The sequence below is a fragment of the Cryptosporidium ubiquitum genome, assembly GCF_001865345.1.
Source record: "Cryptosporidium ubiquitum isolate 39726 chromosome Unknown contig_23, whole genome shotgun sequence".
Taxonomy (NCBI): domain Eukaryota; phylum Apicomplexa; class Conoidasida; order Eucoccidiorida; family Cryptosporidiidae; genus Cryptosporidium; species Cryptosporidium ubiquitum.
Genome location: NW_021639806.1, coordinates 96,591 through 116,523, shown reverse-complemented (window position 1 = coordinate 116,523; position 19,933 = coordinate 96,591). Strand labels below are relative to the sequence as shown.

The 19,933-nt window shown below is 33.3% G+C and overlaps 6 protein-coding genes across 6 annotated transcripts; 1 reads left to right on the top strand and 5 right to left on the bottom strand.

Annotated features, from left to right (window-relative positions):
• Positions 1–62: 62 nt before the first annotated feature.
• cubi_03758 (protein kinase) lies at positions 63–2,466 on the top strand (the record flags this gene model as incomplete). The annotated part of the gene is made up of 2 exons (XM_029020772.1): positions 63–1,011; positions 1,085–2,466. The coding sequence occupies 2 exons, from the start codon at positions 63–65 to the stop codon at positions 2,464–2,466; spliced, it is 2,331 nt and encodes a 776-aa protein (XP_028876291.1).
• A 205-nt stretch (positions 2,467–2,671) lies between these two features.
• Positions 2,672–6,562, bottom strand: cubi_03757 (uncharacterized protein; the record flags this gene model as incomplete). The annotated part of the gene is made up of 2 exons (XM_029020771.1): positions 2,672–3,185; positions 3,246–6,562. 2 exons carry the CDS (start codon positions 6,560–6,562, stop codon positions 2,672–2,674), a joined length of 3,831 nt encoding a protein of 1,276 aa, XP_028876290.1.
• Positions 6,563–6,977: 415 nt separating this feature from the next.
• cubi_03756 (retinitis pigmentosa GTPase regulator-like protein) lies at positions 6,978–9,347 on the bottom strand (the record flags this gene model as incomplete). The annotated part of the gene is made up of 1 exon (XM_029020770.1): positions 6,978–9,347. The coding sequence occupies one exon, from the start codon at positions 9,345–9,347 to the stop codon at positions 6,978–6,980; it is 2,370 nt and encodes a 789-aa protein (XP_028876289.1).
• A 217-nt stretch (positions 9,348–9,564) lies between these two features.
• On the bottom strand, positions 9,565–16,605 carry cubi_03755 (uncharacterized protein; the record flags this gene model as incomplete). The annotated part of the gene is made up of 1 exon (XM_029020769.1): positions 9,565–16,605. The coding sequence occupies one exon, from the start codon at positions 16,603–16,605 to the stop codon at positions 9,565–9,567; it is 7,041 nt and encodes a 2,346-aa protein (XP_028876288.1).
• Positions 16,606–16,994: 389 nt separating this feature from the next.
• cubi_03754 (Deg1p-like type II pseudouridylate synthase) lies at positions 16,995–18,044 on the bottom strand (the record flags this gene model as incomplete). The annotated part of the gene is made up of 2 exons (XM_029020768.1): positions 16,995–17,831; positions 17,937–18,044. The coding sequence occupies 2 exons, from the start codon at positions 18,042–18,044 to the stop codon at positions 16,995–16,997; spliced, it is 945 nt and encodes a 314-aa protein (XP_028876287.1).
• A 136-nt stretch (positions 18,045–18,180) lies between these two features.
• On the bottom strand, positions 18,181–19,611 carry cubi_03753 (uncharacterized protein; the record flags this gene model as incomplete). Its single annotated transcript, XM_029020767.1, has 1 exon — positions 18,181–19,611. One exon carries the CDS (start codon positions 19,609–19,611, stop codon positions 18,181–18,183), a length of 1,431 nt encoding a protein of 476 aa, XP_028876286.1.
• Between the last annotated feature and the right edge of the window lie 322 nt (positions 19,612–19,933).

The window sequence follows — 19,933 nt, the reverse complement described above, 5'->3', positions numbered from 1 at the left end:
TTTCGTAAAAAACAGTATTTAATTTCATTATCTTTTTTACAGATCGAGTTTATGTATTAAATATGGCTGTAGTTGCTAGAAAAAATGTGAAACTTTCTTCAAGAAACCCAACAAAAGTCAAGCCTTCAGCTTCAACTAAAAAGGAGTCGCAAATTTCAAGAGGAAGGTCTAAAACGCGAGCTAATTCTGAAATTAAGCACCATAGTGCAAGTCCTCACCCAACCAGATGCCTAAGAGGAGTTTCTACGAGAGCAACTTTCAAAAGATCACCTTCTCCCAGAAAAGATTGGCCATTTGATGAGGCAATCCTATACCCTCCTCACCCAAGAGTTGGATCTCCAGTTAGAAAAGTTAAAGCTCAATCTTCTAATTCGTTCTTAAAAAATTCAGTTTTAAAAACGAACGCTAAGATTAACAGTTCTATTAAGCCAATGGTTTCACAATCACCCATTTTAAAAAAGAATACCCACCATTCTGGTTCTCCATCCCATCACCTTCATCCAACTAGATGCCTTAGAGGAGTTTCCACAAGAGCGACATTCAAAAGATCGCCTTCTCCCAGAAAAGATTGGCCGTTTGATGAAGCAATCTTGTATCCTCCTCATCCAAGAATTGGGTCTCCAAAAAGTCCTCAAATTAAGAATAGAACATTAAACTATCTTAAGAAAGCAAAGGGTTCTACTAAAGAGCAAAAAAGTACACTAAAACTTCCGGTAAGAAGTGCTTCCAATAGAAGCAATAAATCCAACAAATTCAAAAAGTCTCCCATAAAGTCTATCAATAAGAAGGCAAGTCCGAACTTAAAGAATAAAACCCAGGAAAAGGTTATACAACATACAATAAACCAACTAAATAAAGATAGCAAAACATGCAGATTCAACATAAAAACTGAAAGTATTGCAACTGTTTTGGATGGAGAAGAAGAATATATTCAGAGTCCAGTTACTTCAATGCATGTTGGTTGGGGGGGGAAACTCTTGAATAACAACTATTGGGGTCATAAGATTGCAGGTAAAGTAAGAAATGATTAACTTTCTTATTTTTGTATTTGAAAATTTATTAAATGTTTAATTTCTATTTTTAGGTGAAAATATAATTCAGATTTCTAGAGCAATTCTTTGGAATGAAATTCATAACGGGTCATTAGTCTGGAAACCTCATAAATGTATTAACGACTTTCGCTTAGTTAGCCATTCAAGAGAGCTTTACAATCCATACCCAGGTTCAAGTAAATTAGAAGTCGCAGAGTACATTTGGCAGTTTAGAGATCTTTTTAATACAGCCAATCAATCAAATCCGGATTTTCCAGCTTTGTATGAGCTTCTTTTTGTAAAAAAAGACTCTTTTTTCTTCTCAATGCTTAGTAAATTATATGGAAATCCAATGTCTCACGAATCAATATCTCGAGAACTGTTTTCTCAATCACTTTTATTGTACCACAAAAACTTTGTCCGTATCAATGAAGTTATTCAGGACCAATCATACCCATTTTCTGTATTTGTAATGGAATATTTACCTCATTCTTGCATGAAGTGGAATTTTACAACCCAATCATACCAAGCACCTAAAATGGACCCAAATATGGAAACTGCTAATAAAGTTTACACACTTCACGGCTCAAAACTAATCTTCTCACAAGTTCTGGAGGCAATCAAATTTCTTCATTCAAAGGGAGTAGGTGGAATTTACTTTATGCCAGAGTCTATTAAATTATCACATTCATTGGATGAAACATATATTGATAGTAACGGAATAAAGTTAACCAAACTATTATTTGCCACTATAACAAAAATTAATAAGAAGATTGAGAACTTTGCGGAAAAATCAAACAAAATTGAAGTTGACTTGGAATTATGCGATTTCTGGAAATCCTCTAAATCAATCAATATTTCGAATGAATTTGACTCTGTAACAATTAACCACATAAATCAAATTATTCAAGAGAAAAAATCTCAGCCCAATAATATTCAGGATGATTCGTTTTTATTTAACCCAATGCCTTTTATTGAGGACCTTAGAAATTTCTATAATGCTGATTCTATACATAATGAGAACATGGGTTCTGAAAAAGGAAAACTAATGGTAAAGCTGAGCTCTCCATTTAAAGGTATGGCTACAAAACACAAAAATACTCTTTTTTCAGGTATGTTGAGTAAATTGACCAAAAATTTTAACAAAGATATTTTCTTAGGAAATAAATGGTTGTCACCACCTGAGTTATTTAATAGAATGTTTAATAGTCTAAATTCAGAGGTCGATTTGAGAAAATGTGACATTTGGAACTTGGGAGTTCTTTTACACTGTTTACTAGTTGGATTACCCCCTAACATAGTTAACAGGAATGTAGTACTTGATAGAAGAGTTCCTCCAGAAGCTAAAAATTTACTGTTATCTTTGTTAAAGGTCGATCCTCTTCTCAGACCTTCTATTTTTGAAATTGAACAATATATAATGGAAAGATTTTAATAAAAGTTATATAAACTTAAAAATTCTATCAATATATAAAACTCAAAAAATAATCGATAATTCAAAATAATAAATTATTTTTATTTTTTTCTTCTTAAAGTCTGTTTTTGAGAAATGTACCCACTATTTTCACGGAGTTTACCTTTTTTTCCATCTCTTTTACTATCCAAATAATAACTATAATGAATAAAAAGCTAATATAAACTTACCTTGTTTCAACAATTTTTTTAGGATTGAATTGAACATTTTTCCTTACATAAGGAGCGTAATGTTGATGATCACTATTTTTTTCTCTCTCTTGCTTTCTTTCTGTTGCTTTTATTGCATTGAGTCTGGCTAACCCTACTTCTACTGCAAGTTCACTCATTTCGTTTTCGCTAGCTACAGTATCAGTAGAATCTGAAAAATTAATCTTTTCTCCAACCATAATTTGTAAAGGGTTTGATATACCAGTTGTCTCAGATGTTTCTGAGGCTTCTTCAAAGTCTCCGGCCAAAAGGGACTCATCAGAGATTTTATTAATTGTTGGCTTTTGTATACTTCTGGTACTTTCTACAGGATACAGCTCTGAAGCTTCAATTGAAGATTCGCTGTATTCAGTATTCTCTTGTTTTGTTTGTTTTTTCTTTCTCTCTTCTTCCCTCAAACTATTCAGCTCCTCTTTTGCCCTAAGTATTCTGAATATTTTTTCTTTCTCTTCAGGTGTTTTGAATGGGTTTCTAAGGTTTTAATTTAAGTTAGAATCAAGTTATAAACGATTTCTTAAATTTAAAACTTACCTTTTTAGTCTATCAATTGCATCATTGGATAGATTGAAGTTCTCAAATTCTCTTTTCCTGAGAATCCCACCCTTTCTTGATTTTTCTCCAAAAGCCTTTTTGATTGCTTTTTCTTTATTTAAAGTGCCAACTGTATCTGTGTTGAGCAACTCAGGGTGTTTTGTCAAATAAACTTCCTCAAATGGAATTTGACTTTCTTCTGGCACGGGGAGTAAAGACCTATCTGGGTCCTCGAAAGCTTGGAGCTCTTTGAGTTTGGAGAAGCCTCCAACTGGAATCAGTCCTTCACTTTCAGATAGCTTATTTGTTTGTTGAATTGGCATTAATCCTTCTTCATTATATTCTTTAATAGGAGCCAAGCCATCTTCATCTTGATCAGCTTTATCATCATAATAAACTTCATAATTAGCGTTTTCTGGATCTAAAACAACAATTCCCTTATTATTTTCTTTTTTTTCTGCTCCCATAATGATTGCATCTTCATCTAGTTTTAAACTTTGCTCTGGATAAATTGGTTCATCTTTTTCATCCCTGTCCTCAGCCGTAACTTTACCTTCGGCCTCAGCTTCAATTTCACCATCACCCTCATCTCCATCTTCATCTTTAATATTTGCCTCAACCGATTTATCTTGTTTTTCTAATTTTTGATCATCTGAAATACTTTCTTCATTTGCTGGACTTTCTTCCTTGGCAGTGAATTGATTTCTTTTTTTGTCCAATTCATTAGAAATTTTTTCCAATTCTTTAAGAAGTGCTTCTTTCTCTGCAATTTGAGACAATAATTTGTCACTTTCTTCCTTTTTAGTTTCTTCAGATAATCCTTGAAGAAATTTGTTTCTAAAATAGTCATCTCTTGCGTATTTCAGTTGCTTTAACTCATCATTATAAGTAAGGGCCTCCAGAGGATTTTGTATTGGCTCGTATTCATACTCTTGTTTCGTTTCCAGACTGTAACTGCCAAGAGATCCTGAATCTGATTCCAATTCATGTCTATCCATCTCAATATCTCTAAATTCCTCTATGCTCCTTCGTATTTCACTCTGATCAACTTTTTTCTTTTCATCGTCTGATCCTTTGCTCTCGACTTCATTTTTTGGTTCATTGATTGGAAGAGAGTCTGCGAGATTGCTTTTTGAAGCTGATTTAGGAATTTTTCTTTTAGTTATATCAACTTTGGGTAATGTTTTAATTTGTTCTTCAGGTTGAAATTCAGTTTCTCTCAAATCAGCAAATTTATAAACATCTTTTTCAGTAATTACTCTGGATGGGATTCCTTTTGATCTCTCTTTTTTTCTTTTTGCTTCTTTTCGATGTCTCTTAATTTTGTTTTTTATTTTATCAAATATTGAATTTTCTACGAGTTCATCGTCAGAGTTATAAGTATTAATAAGTTTATTCTGCAAAATTCTATCAAAACCTCTTGATGGAACAAACTTTTCATAAACTCGTTGGCCTTCATGAATTTTGTTGATTCCAATATTTATCTCCTCCAAGGGATCTTTTAAATTTTGAGGGGTAAATGAAGATTCAAAATTAGAATACAACTCTGCGCTGTAAATTGAAGGTTCCGAGCTTGAAGAACTACTTCCTTCGAAATCAATAGAGTTAATAACTTCATCTCGATAATCATCTGAGTCATAAAACACGTTATCGGATCCCATACTTGGTAATCTTTCTCTAATTTTTCTGATTCTACTACTAGATCTTGAATTCTCTATTGAAGAGTCTGTTTCTGGCTCAGATATCTCCAATCTATTTGGAACTATACTTTCTGAAGATTGTGGTCTTGGAATTTTTTTATCCAAATTTTGTTCTTGGTCATTATCTAAAACTTTCTGAGAGATTTTCGCTCTCTTTGTAGGAGTTTCAATATTTTTTGTCTCTTCTGCCGTTTCTTTTGTGTTTGGTTCTGGACTTGGCGTTCTACCTTTTTGTGAAATTAATGTTTTATTTGACTGTGAACTTGGCATTCTATTTGATTCTGGAGTTGATGTTCTATCTGGTTGTGGGCTTGGTGTTCTATTTGGTTTCGGAGTTGGTGTTCTACTTTTTTGTGAACTTGGTGTTTTATTTGGTTCTGGAGTTGGTGTTCTACTTTTTTGTGAAATTGGTGTTTTATTTGGTTTTGGACTTGGAGTTCTACTTTGTTGTGGACTTGGTGTTCTACTTCGTTTTGGACTTGGTGTTCTACTTTGTTGTGGACTTGGCGTTCTACTTGTTTGTGGAATTGGAGATACTTTACCAGAAACTTGAAGATCCTGTTCTTCCTCTTCCAGGATATTCAAGGGAACATTTATTTTTTTTTCAAAGTCTGTATTATTATTGGTTTGTTCCGTAATTTCTGTTCTTTTGCTTTGTTCATCTTCAGTCTGCCTAACTGAGGATGCTATTATTGGTCTACTAATAGTCAAAGTTACCTTTGATTCTGGTTTTTTTTTCTCCTTGAAAAATTTGAAAAAATCAGAATTAAGTATTTTCTTAATATTGAATCTACCTTTCTTTTTTTCTTTTCCAGTTTTTTCTTGTTCTTGAGAAACTTTTTTATGGGGTAATTTTACTATATTTTTTTGAGGTACTTGAAGACTTTTCACTTTCTTTTCAGGTTTACCTGAATATATGGGGTATTTTGTAGTAGGTGGAACATTTGGTTTCAGTGTTTGTTCCTGCTTTTCCTTGTTTTCTGCAGTAGATTCGTTTTCTAATGGGGTAATTACATCGTCAACCAAATTAATTCCAGTTAAAAAAGAAAGCTGATCTGATTTATTATCTTTAGCTTCTGAATTATCATACTTATTTTTATTTGGAGGTTTAGGAGGAATTTTTTTTTTCTTTTCAATTTCGTCCAATGTATACCGTCTTCGTTTATCAAGATCGTTTATCGCACTTTCAAGAAGTTTGTCGACATTTTTTTCTTCATTTGATAGAGATCTACTTGGTGATTCTAGATTTCTCTTTACTGAATCATCTGGTTTTTCAAAATCATAATTGAATGTAGACGCACTAGAAATTGATATTTCGTCAATATCTCTAGGATTTTTTGATTTATATTTTTCTAATTCATTAGCTATTTTTTTAGAATGTAACAAAGCCAATTTCAATTCACCTTCGGTTATTCCTGGTCCTTTTGTACTTGAAAGTTCATCTGGAGCTGGAAGTTTAATAATGCTTTTTTTTGGAGTTGTTTCGAGTTTCTTACTTTCAGTTATGTAATCCAAATCAAGTGTAAAGGGGTTGGATTTTGGGCTTATATTTACTGATAAAGATAAAACCCCAAATTTGATCAATAAAAATAAGCTTAACAAAATACCTAGACCCATAACATATTCCTCTACTAAACGCAATACAAATCAGATTTAGTATGTTTGGTTCACTAGCTTCCTGGTTTTCTTTTAGATTTCTGCTTTCTTATTATTTCTTTTTTTCTTTGACTCGTCAAATTCAAATGTTTTAAAGATCTATTAGACCGCCAATTGCATGTGAAGCAAACATTACTAAACAATGTGATTAATTATAGAGAAATAACAAGAAACAAATTAAAAAAAATTAAATAACTTTAAATAAATACAAGATTAAATAATTGTAGCTAATTGGTCAACATTAAGACTCATGTTTTATATATAATTTACCCAACTGCTAAAATAATCTAACAAATTAGGGCTATTACAAAAATAAAGCTATATTATTACCATATTTGGCAAAAATAAACATTTTAGAATCACCAAAAATTTGAAATCAATTTTGATTTAGAACAGATGATACCAGATCTGCAATCATTTCTGATACCTCACTTCCAGAAAGCTGTAGCAACTTTGTTATTTGTTCTTGGTTTGGAGCGGAAACCAATACGTTGCTGGAAAGCGGTGGAAAGATGAATTTCGCAGGGGAAGTTTTGGAATTACAAACATACTTACCAACCCCTAGGGCCCAAATGAGGCCACCCGCTAATTCATGTTGTCCATCTATACTGGGAATAATAAGTGGCAAGCTTAATTCTTCCTGAGACTCATCATAATCCAAGTTTTGGGAAACTACTGAAGTTTCAGATCCAACATTAGATAATTCTGACGAAGGCTCACCATTAATACTCCTCATAATTTCCGCCTCTCTCTCCTCGCCAGACTCTGGACTTTCCTCAATTTTCGTGTTTTCCGTTTGAATCTCTCCCAAATCCTCTTCAGGATTTTCCTGTAATTGTAAAACGGAACTTTCAGCTCTACTCATTTCACGTTTTTGCTTGCTTTCCTGATATCTTTTTGCCTCTTCTTTCGCTTTTATGTCTTCAGCTTCGAAAAAATTAATTAGGCTATCCACATTTTTTTTGGGAGTATTTCTTTCTGTATCTCTAAGTCCTAACCTATTTCTTGGAACGCCAATTGGAACAGGCATATTACGCGCATTTTCTCTCTCAAAACGTTCAATTAACATTTTTACTCTGCTTTTGTTGGGATCTGGTAATTCTTCAGACTCTTCAATTTCTTCTTTTTCCGAGCTTTCAACAATCGGTTTCTGTGTTTCCTCAAAAGGAACCTGTATGGATTCTTCTTTTTTACTCACACTCACACTTGGTTCCTTTTTAGAATCCCCAAAAGAACTTATAAAATTTCTTAAAGAATTTGAGAGTCTTGAAATAAATCCAGTGGATTTTTCCGAAGGTTGAGTGCTTTCCTCAGCACTTTTAGAAGCTTCTTCAAATTCCTGTTCAGATTCTTTCTCTGATTCTAGCTCTTGTTCTTGTTCCTGCAGAGGTGAAGTTGCACTCTTAGTTTTCTCTCTGTCGTATTCTGTTGAAATATGATCACTTTTAATATCACTTTTTACTGAATGTTCGGAACTCATTGGAACCTTGATGTCAACTCCAACTAAGTAGTCTTCTAAGTCCTCAGGTTCCTCTTCAGTGACACCTTGAGAGGCATATTTTGACGAGCTCTCATTCAAATCTATAGTTTCCCTTTCCTCCGGATCAGCAGTACTTGCTTCACTTTCTTCCATTCTAGCATTAGCTGTTTCCTCCAAATATTTCTCGATCTCTGAAGTTTCTTTCTTTGGTATGGTTGAACTGCTTTCGGACCTTTCAGAACCAAAATTCTCCTCGTCTCTCAAGCTCTTTTCTTTTTCAGAAGATAAAGTTGATTGAGATTCATGGTTCAAAGCCTCGTTTAACAACCTATCATAGGTTTCGTGTGGAAGTTCATCAGAAAAGTTTTCGCTAAATTTATCTCTATATTCCGAAATTGACTTTTCAATTTCTTCCAAGTTGGAGTCATAAGATGCATCATAGTGGTTTTCTTCACCAGAAGTCGTATCTAACTTCGGTTTTTTAGACTCTTCATTTTCTTTTTCATTATCTTCAATAATATCAGATTTAGACTTTTCCAAAGAATGGAGACTCTTGGCCGAACCCTCCTGTAAAGAAATTTCTTCTGGTATTTGAGAATCCAAAGATCCCAAAACATCGGCTTTGGTTGACTCTTCCTGCTCCACTGATTTTTCATAGACAGATGGCTTTTGTTCTTCCTCAATTTCTGAAATCTTGCTCTTTTCAGATTCTTCTTTAATATCCTTGTGTAATCCTGGTTCACCTATTCTGTTATTTTCGTAGTCATCTTCATAAATTGAAATAAGTTCTTGAGGTTTCAGCTGCTCAGAATCTGCAAAAGATGCACTTTCCTCAGAAAATTGGTTAAGTGCTGGTGGTGGAGCGGATTTTGATTCTTCTGAACCTAAATCTTTGTCTTGAGGGAAGATTTCGGGTTCTTCTGGTGGATATAAAGATCCCTCTGAGAAACCAGATGAAGCCTCATCTTTATTAGTATCTAAGTATTGAGTTTTAGAATCTTCAGAATCCTCAGCTTCAGATTGATCAAGGAAGTTACCATAGTCGTTTTTTGCATAATTTGAATCAGTTGTAGTTTCATTTTCTACTTTTTTTGATTTATTCTTATTTCTCTTAAAAAGATCGCGGAGTTTACCAAAAATTCCACTTCTGCTTTTTTTATTTGGTGAACCCTGAATACTTACAAAAGAGCTAGATTCAACTATTTTTGGCCTTCCAATTAATAAAATGCTGAGTGCAAAAACAAAAAACAATATATAGAGTTTCATTATTGTTCAAATAAAATATATCCTGTTTTTAAGTTGGCTTCTCTCAAGTTTTAGCCAGCTCTGATGTATTGTATTTATAGATCCATTGGCCCGCCAAAAATGCCAATTTAACATATGTAACACGAACAAATATAAATAAAAATTATTAAAACTAAAAATAATTGTATATATAATGAAACCTAAATTGGGATTAAAATTATTATGAATTAATACATTACTATGCTTTTTGAGCATCTTTTATAGCTTGATCAATTTCTTCTTGGGTGAAGAGATCTCTACGGCGTTTCATTCGTCCTGGTCTGAGTTTTGGGGCAAATGACATGATCCATTCCTTCTCAGAGTCTTGTTTCTTCTTTTCTAGTATTGTTCCAAGTGATCTGTTTGTTGACTTAATTTCTTTATCTTCTTCAGAAGATGCTCCTCTTAGCATCTTTTTTTTTTTTAAATGCTCCTGGGCTTTTTCTTCTTCCTTTCTTCTCCCAGTGCCAGGTATTAACTTAGAGTTTTTTTCAAGCTCCACATCGTTTGGGTCCGAATTATTGAGTTTGATTAAAGTTGACTTTTTAAATTGGTTTCCTTCGTTAATGAACATGTCAGAGTCAAGAAATTCACTATCATCTGAGATAGAGTCAATTTTCTGTTTATTAAAACTTCGACTCAAATATTCTTCGGATTGTTTATACAGAAAATCAAGATCTTCAGATGAAATTGTGTATTCTTGTATAGATTTATCTTTTTTTTTAACAGGAGTAATACCAGATATATCAATTTCACCTCGGTTTTCACTTTCTGTATTAAATTGGTTTAGATTTACTTCTTTTTCGAAGAATTCATCAAGCCTTAAATCATCAAAGTCATCATAATAGTTCAAATCTTTATTTTCATTAGTATTTTTTTTAATTAATTCATCCAAAAACATTTGCTCTTCTTCATTATCAACAAATTCAACTTCATTTATGCCAACTAATTTATTTAAATCATTAATAACAGAATTAGTTTCCTCCATTTTTTCGTCATTTTTAGCACTACCCTCATTAAGCCAACCAATTTCGCTCAAGTCTATATCTTCATCACTCCTTCCAATTTCCTCGTTATTAATAGGATGATCGAATGAAATAACACTAACATTTTTATCAATACCTGTACTTTTCTCTTCTCCAGTTCTGAATAGCATGTCAAGGTATAGGTCCTCTTCATCTTCCTGTGATTTCACATTGTTTTGTCCACCACCATCTTCAAGCATTCCAAATTGAAAGGGGCCTTCGATATTGTTATTCTCCAAGTTAGCACCTGGTTCATTAAAAAAGTCAGATATTCCCGTATAATCATCTTGTAAATCTTTCTCTTGATTGTTTTTAACTTGTGCATCAAAGCCTAAGCCCAATTCATCGGAAGATAAATCTACATTCAATCCTTTATCAATGATCATGCTACTAAGAACACTATCAACTTCTTCCGCTTTTACACTAATTTCTGGTAGAATATCCAACGTGCCCAAACTTACTTCATTTTTTATCATTGGTTGGTGCTGATCTTCATTTTCAAACAAAATATTTATTGATTCTTCTGGGTCAGTTTCCATTACTATATTATACTTATTACTTTCGTTTTCAGTGTTCATATCGAATATACCCAAATCAATGAGCTCTTTATCTGCAGTATCAATTGAAACATTTTGATTTTCTAGCATACCGTTTCCTCTTTGTAATTCATCTAGAAAGGGTATAAATTCACTCTCTCTAAAGTTCTTATCTAAATCATTTTCCATGAACATTTCTTTCAATCCAAAGTCCTCTTCATCATTTTGGTCCAAAATTTTGTCTTCCGTTAAAACATCAAGGTTGCCAATTTCATCAGTATGATCTTTGATTTTACCATTGTTTTTGGTTAAATAAATGTTTGAGTCACTATCCTGTATACTTATATCTGTTAGGCTCCCATCTTTTTCTTTTAAATCAGAATAAATTTTATTTATATAGGCATCAGTTAATTGACCAGAATCGGATTTGGCTGTATCAATTGTGTTAATTTCTTGGGCTTCGATAGGAAAGAAGCCTTTCTGCTCCAAATCATCAATAATATCATCAATTTCTTCATATGGTGAGTTTGGATCATCCTGGTCTCTTATAAAATCACCACTTATTCCCATTATAGAATTATCTTTAATCACAGGGATACTATCAATTTTAAGATTTGAATGATCATTTGAAATCATAGGCTTGTATATTTCTTCCAAAACTTGGTCTTGTGTATTTAAATCGATCTGTGAGTTAAACTCCTTTTTATCATTAATATGGCCATCTGGTAAATCGAAATCATTATATTCATTATCATCATCCATGAATTCTTCTGAATCCACTGTACTTGCAAAATCATAATTTTTATTATTATTTTTTTCATTTACTAATCTTTCTAAAAACGCAAATTCATCTTCTTCAATTGAATCATCTCCACCCAGCTCTTCCAAAATTCTAAATTCATCATTTAAATGTTCAGGTTTTTGATCAATCGAATTATCCGGAAACTCAGCATGAATTCCTGTGGTTCCAGTGCCCTGTTCTCCCAATTTTTCTAATTCCGCTAAATCTTCTTCCATCTTATTATCTTGAATTCCAAATCCATCATTTGGGTTTATATCAATATCAACGTTGGAAGCCCGGAAATCACCTAAAGTATCAAGTTCTGCATCAATTTCATTTTCAGCCATCCCTCTAGGTATATTACTATCAATCTCAACAAGATTAGGGTTACTTTTATTATCAAAACTTTGGCTTCCTATATCACCACCAAATTCTAACCCAGAAATTGTAATCCCGCTGTCATTATTATTAAGAGGATTAGTTTCAATATCTTCTATGCCTGTTTCATCAGGTTTTATCAAAGAATCAAGGAATCTGGTTGTTTCTTTTGGTTTAAGATCTGTTGCTTCTTCTCCTATGATATTACCTAGTTCATTGTAGCTATCTCCATCGCTTAAATCATTTCCTTTTTCGAACTCATTCAATAGGTTATTAATTTCATTATTTACATTCCTTTGTTCAAATCCATCTCCGTTTTTTAAATCTTCACCCCGAAGAATTTCGTTCATGCCAATATTGTTCTTTCTATCTCTTTCACTTTCGAATGCATCATTAATTCCAGTTCTATCACTATTGAAACCTTCTAACTCATTGTTTAAGTCTCGAAGAGTTTGATCTAGATTCTCCATATCTTTTTCGTTCCCAAAATCTAGCTCACCATCTGTTCTAAGTCCTCCACTTCCATCAAAATATTGTTCTCCTAAGCCTAGTTCTTTTGAAGGTATTTCCCCAGTCATGTCAACACCGTTAAAACCTGAGCTCCTTGCTAATATTTCATTTTCCTCCCCTCCTTCAAAATTATCTTTTGACACTATTTCAGAATTACCAGAGTTACCAATAGGCATATCTAGGTTTTTGAAGTTTGAATCTAAATCATTATCATCTTTGTAATTCTCAGCTCTGTCTCCAAGCATTGAATTAATTCCTTTTTCTAAACCTATATCAGATTCATCAGTATCTACAGTTTCTGCATCTTTAAGGCCAATATTACCGACTGGAGCCGAATCTTGAGAATTCAAATCGTCTTTTTCCGTTTCAAAACTGAAATTTTCTTTTTCAAATTGTCCTCTCATATCAGTATCATGCACGAAAGAAGAGTCATTATATTCACTTTTACTTTTACCTCCGATTTCAAAACCTGTGCCTTTACCAAAATTAGAATTGTTGTCATCTCCTATCTCAAAATCAGCAGCGTCTTTCAACGAAGATCCACCTTTAAATTTATCATCTCCCAAATCTTCCATTCCTAAATCTACTTCTAAAGTGGGGCCCTTGTTATCATTGTCACTTTCATTTTCTACTCCAAAACCACCCAAATCAGAATCCTTTTCATGATCAAAATCTCCTCTACCCTCTGCACCAAAATTTCTGTTATCTCCAGAATCAGAATCCCCCTCTTCATCATCTTTATTTTCGCCACCTCTCATTCCAAAATCACCAATGCCACCCCCTAAATCCGAATCTTTTTCATGATCAAGACCTTCTCCACCATGTGTGCCAAGATGTTTGTCATCTTCAAAATCAAAACCTCCCTCTTCTTTTTCACTATCTTCTTTGCCTCCTCCTAAGTCAGAATCTTTTTCTTGATCAAGATCTTCTCCACCATATGTTCCAAAATGCTTATTACCTCCAAAATCTGATTCTTCTTCATGATCACCTCTATCTCCACCAGAATCGGAATCTTTTTCATGATCAAGATCTTCTTCACCCTCTGCACCAAAGTTCCTGTTTCCTGCAGAGTCCGATTCCTCCTCGTCATCTTTATTTTCCCCATCTCCCATTCCAAAACCTCCAATGCCTCCCCCTATGTCAGAATCTTTTTCATGATCAAGATCTTCTCCACCCTCTGCACCAAAATTTCTGTTATCTCCAGAATCAGAATCCTCCTCTTCGTCATCCCTATCTCCACCAACTCTCATTCCAAAACCTCCAATGCCTCCCCCTATGTCAGAATCTTTTTCATGATCAAGATCTTCCTTACCTTCTTCACCAAAGCTTCTGTTTCCTGCAGAATCAGAATCCCCCTCTTCATCATCTTTATCGCCACCACCTCCAATTCCAAAACCTCCAATGCCTCCCCCTATGTCAGAATCTTTTTCATGATCAAGATCTTCTTCACCCTCTGCACCAAAGTTCCCGTTTCCTGCAGAATCAGAGTCCCCCTCTTCATCATCTTTATCGCCACCACCTCCAATTCCCAAATCTCCAACGCCTCCCCCTAAATCCGAATCTTTTTCATGATCAAGATCTTCTTCACCCTCTGCACCAAAATTTCGGTTATCTCCAGAATCAGAATCCCCCTCTTCATCATCTTTATCGTCACCACCCCCCATTCCAAAACCTCCAATGCCTCCCCCTATGTCAGAATCTTTTTCATGATCAAGATCTTCTCCACCTTCTTCACCAAAATGTTGGTTACCTCCAGAATCTGATTCTTCTTCATGATCACCTCTATCTCCACCAGAATCAGAATCTTTATCATCATATTTATTTCCCCCAATTTCCAAACCATTTCCCAAATCAGAATCTCTTTCTCCTTTATTGTCACCTTCATCTTCACCCTCTAAAGTCCCTCGTATATCCAAATTTTCTTCATCATTATCTCCCTTATCTAGATCGTCCAAAGTGTGTTCTTTATTGTTTCCATCCTGGCCATTAATATCAGGATAATCTTTGTCAACGTTTTCATCTTTTTTCTCTCCCTCATCCACATCCATATCTTTTTCCTCTCTATCTCTAGAATCTCCTTCATCAGTATTATTTTCTTTAGTATTTAAATCATCCTCACCTGTTTTGTTTTCTAATTCTTCAGCATTCAGGGTTTCATCATTATCTACATTTTCTATATTTTGAGCCTCTTGATCTTCAGCACCTCCATTTTCTTCTGAACCATTATTAGATTCATCATCTAAAGCAAAAGCTTCTTTTTCATCTGGAGAAGGCTCATCCTCTTCTTCAATGTGCATTAAGGTAGGCCCAATACCAACATTTGAGTATGGATTGTATTCCTTATGAGGAAGGTTACTAAGGCCCTCGACATTAATCTTCTTTAATCCATTACTTTGTTCTGATCTTATGGTTATTTTTGCATCTCTTGTTTTTGTTTGAGAATTCACTAGCGACATCAAATTAAATTCTTCATCAATTTGGTTGTTTTCGGTATCCTTGCCACCATTATTTTCTTTGATTTCTTTTACTTCTGTGCTTTTTATAATGTCCAGGATATTATCTGTGTTATTCTTTGAACCGGAATAGACATCTGTGGGTGGATATTCATTATTTTGAGTCTCAATGGTATCACTTTCTGTAGTTAAGTTTGTTTCTTTTTTCTCAAAAGGGGGAAAAACCTTTTCCTCTTTATTTTCGCTTCTATCATTGATTTCACTTTCAATTTTACTCTTTTTGTTATCCTCTTTTTCGCTTTCAGTTTTATTACTTGTAATTGAAAAAGTTTCCTCACTCTTCACTTTTTCATAATTTGAATAAGTTATAGAATAAGGATGTTTTTTATTATCTGATTTGGACGGTTTATTATCAATTGCTGTATCTAGAAGGTAACCTAAAGCAGATTTAAAGTGTTTCATTGGAATGGAATCTTCCTCTGGAAAAGAATGTAAAAGATAAACTCGAATTTTGGTCTCATCCTCTTTTCCTAGTTTGTTCTTTTTCGTAATTTTAAATATTTCTTCACTACAATCATCAAAATTCATTTTGTGATCTATACTGTAAGTCATAGCAATCAAGAGCTCGAACTGAAGGACTAAACCGAAAGATTTCCAAATTTTAAAAGAATGCCTAGGCAAAGAAAGAAGGATGGAAAATGGAGCAATTTTACATCCGAATTTATAGAGTACCCCAAGTTTGCAAATCTCATACCTTATATCTTGTAAAGTCATGTATTTGGGAATTACTATTGTATTTTTACTAATTATTGTGGATAAAATTGCTTCAGTAAATATTTTATGTCTGTCTCTTTTTTCAGAAATTTGATTTCGTGTGGCAACCAACAAGAAGTAATAGTTGAGTACTGGTAGTTTCAGTTTTACGGGAAGATTCATCCAAAATTTGATATCTTCCTCTGATATTGTTGAAAGTATTTCCAGAGCCAAAGGATGATATGCTTCTGGATATTTTTTCTCTAACTTCCTTCTATATTCTTCTCTAAGTTTTTCATCAGCAGTTTGAATTTCTTTTGCTTTCTTTTCTATAAGTTCTTTCCTCCTTATTTCTCTTTTATCGGCTTCTATTATTGCTTGAATTGAATTTGAAAATAGACCATTATCTGCTTCCAATAGATCCTCGTCAAAAAACACATCACTAGAAAAAATATTCGAAACGTCATCTAAGAGTTTCCGATAACCCTCGATATTCTCATTTTTATGTTCAACAACCTCTTTGGGTACTGAATCCGAATTTAAGAGTTTCCCTACCGGACTTTTGTATATGCTATCTAATGAAGATCTCAGTGCCCTTAGACACAAAAAATAGACTTGGATTTCTGTCAGATTTGATCTATATTTCGGTAAATCTTTCCTACATTCATTCAAGAACTCCTCCTTCGTCATATATTTTGAAACTAAATTTGATATTAATGAGCTTATATCATTATTTTTTCCTTGGGCCTGGCTTATTATAAATATTAAAATAAGAATTATTGAGGCTAGTGTTTTTTTAAACATATTATACACCACATAGAAACGAAGGTTTTGTTTTATGGGTACCTATAAGTTATTCTTTCTTAAATTTTTCATAAAATCTCTGTTTATATTGTCTTTCATTCCAATTTTGTTCTTTTAAGTATCTTTATTTTCGTGTGTCTAAATAAATAATATATACACATGCACACAATATCTATTAAAATATAAATCCTGAGTTAGAGATTTACTACTTTGGAATTAACCCTCAATTCCCTCAGACAGCTACTAAATAGTTCCTTTTGTTAATGCTTCGTTCTTACTGCTTATTTTCTACTTGTAGTTTTTTTTTTTTTGCATGCACGCATTATCCATGATGCCCACAAAAACTAGTCAAAATACTTAAAAAAAATTAATGAAAAGACTACTTAAAATTATGATCCAATAAAACTATATAGTGATGCCTTGAGTTTTAATGATTCGGACTCATCTAGAAAAGTCTTCATTGAGCTTCTATTACATTGAATATTATATTCTTTAAACACACAATCCCACAATACCAAGCCAAGCTCAGTGGCCATTTGGAATGAAAAATCTGCACCATTCTTCTGTTCCGCATCTGTTAGCATTTTAGTAATGATTTCTGGTTCAAATCTCCGTTGTCCAATCTCAAAAAGAATACCCATCATTAGTCTGACTTGATGCCAAAGAAAAGCGGATCCTTTAATTGTAGCAACGGCGAATGTTTTATTATCATCAACTAAGGAAATATCAAATTCGTAAATAGTTCGAATATAAGTTTGGTTTTTTCGATTTTTTAAGTCCATCTTACAGAATCTTCTATAATCATGAGTTCCTAGGAACTGCTTTGCAGCTTTATCCATTAGTGGAACTTGTTCCGGCGGAATCATTGGAAACTTAGATGTCTTTGTTCTCACATGATTCAGGGGGAAAAAATATTTATAAAGTCTATATTCACAATCAAAACGAGCATTAAAGTCTGGTCTAACTTTGCAAAAACCGAGGACTCTAATATCCCATGGTAGTACGCCATTTAACATCTCCATATAATTATAGGGCTCCAAGTTCTTTGCGCGAATTCTCAAGTCAACCGAAATATAATTCCCAACAGAATGAACACCCCTATCTGTCCTTCCACATCGAACCAAATTACATGAATCAATATCTTTAATGAGCTTTAACTGAAGCAGGGCTTTGTAAATCTCCCCTTCTATTGTAGGTACCTGATCGTCTTTCTGGAATGCAATTCCCTAAAAAATGAATTAAAATCTGTCTATAAAAATTCCTAGTTTTTTTTTTTAAAATAATTTTAGTAGTTTAGAATCACCATTTCCGTGATTCATTATTCAACTTACATAATAATTAGTTCCTATGTACGAAATCCTAAGTAAGAACCTTGAAATCTCGATTAATGACCAATCAATTCCGAATTCCCTCTTCCTTTTATTACCACTTATTTCCATTATCTGTTTTTTCTACAATTATTAATCAACATTCAGTTAAACTTTTTGCGGGAACACCAATGATTTCTATGCATGATTATCAAAAAAAAAAAACGAAGTGAAAATTAAAATATCTATAATTAAATATTCATTCCGTCTATAATATGTTCAAAACTGCCGGGAACTTTCTTGACGTTTCAATTTTATGGTTCTTGGAGTTTTGACTTTTGCAATTTTTAGGAACAAATATAGGAGTAACTAGGAGTGCTACTAAAATAATAGCTAGGTATAGGATAGAAGAGGTTGTAAAGAATATAATGAGGGTGAAAAATATGGTTGGGATTGCAAGTGTAGAATGTAAAACTTGCTTAACTCTGAGAGGTAGTTTACTGTAGTATAATGAGTTTAATAATAAAAAATGTGAAGGCTTGGTAATATTTTTATTATTAAGAAGGAATTCTGAGTCTGGAAAAGTCTCTTTTGTGTCAATTGTCCAAAGAAATTTGAGATATGCAATAACTGTAATCAAGGTAATGAATCCATATAAAGTTGAAGCACCAGCAGCAAAATGTTCTTGGTTAATTAACATTGTTAAAAATGAACAAAACATAACAATTCCCAAAGAAATGAGAGTTTCTTGGAGAAATGATAGTCTATAATTTTGAATATTTTTAATTCTACACCACTGTGCAATAAGAAACTGTAAAACCAATCCTACATCTGAAGTAATGCACCCAATCGATGAGAAACAAGCAGAAATGGTAATCAAGCTCGACAAAATATTTCCCCCTACCAAGAATCCTGATAGTGTAAAAAAATTACCAAGCTGAAATGATCGGCTATCCTTGTTAAAATGGTTCAGAATACAGCATCCACACCAAAGAGGAAGGATATACAAAATAGAAACAAGAACTACATTTGCAATTAAGCAAAACTTAAAGTCCCTATCATTTGTTAATTGAGCCTTAGAAGTTTTTAAATTAGGCGAAAAAGATCTTTCATAACCACAATTTAGCCACATCACATACTGAAGTCCAACAATCCAATTTAACTGGTTTTTCTCAGGTAAGTCTGGAATTGTTCCCCACGATTTAATTGGAATTGACCAAAAAGTGAAAATGACCATAATTATTAAAGGCGCAACAACAATAGTAAACATCCATATAATGTAATCGTCAAAGTACGTCAAAAGCAGTGATATTGCAATTATTAGCAGGAAAACTATTACCGAGATAGTTAGCTGACTGTTAGCGGAAAAAGCACCGTATCTTAAAGACCTTGAAAAAGAATGTACATATGCTGATGCTACGCCAACGTATGAGGAGAGCATACCTATTTCCATAAAAATGTAAATTAAATCCAGAAAGGAAGCAAAAAAAGGATCAAAAATACTTTCGCACCAGCTCTTCGGACCTGAATTTGGAGGGAATGATTTGTTTAGCAGTTCATAGATCAAAATCAAGGGGATTGCGTAAAAAAAACAAATACATATCTGAATGAAAGTGAAATACCTCAATCCAATTACTGGAAGAACTACTTCAGAGCCATAAGATCCTCCACTTACCGTGAAAAACGACGTGAAAATCATCGTAATCCAGGGCATCCATTTTTTTTTGTTTAATTTTTTTTGATTTAAATTTAATCCATTTGATTCCATTTTAAAGTAAGAAATTTAAGTACTTTTCTCTGTTTTAAAATGGCCACACAAATCTATAGTCTCTCATATCTCCTAATTTATTTGATAGCTCAGTGCTTTTCAATCACATAAATTACCTTAAAACACACAAAATGAATGCAAAAACCATGTGGCGCCCATCTAGATTTTGGTGTCAAACATAAAAATAGGAGGTAATGGGGAAATTATAGTCAAGATAAGAGCAAGATTAAAGCTTTAAAATTTTTCAAGAAAC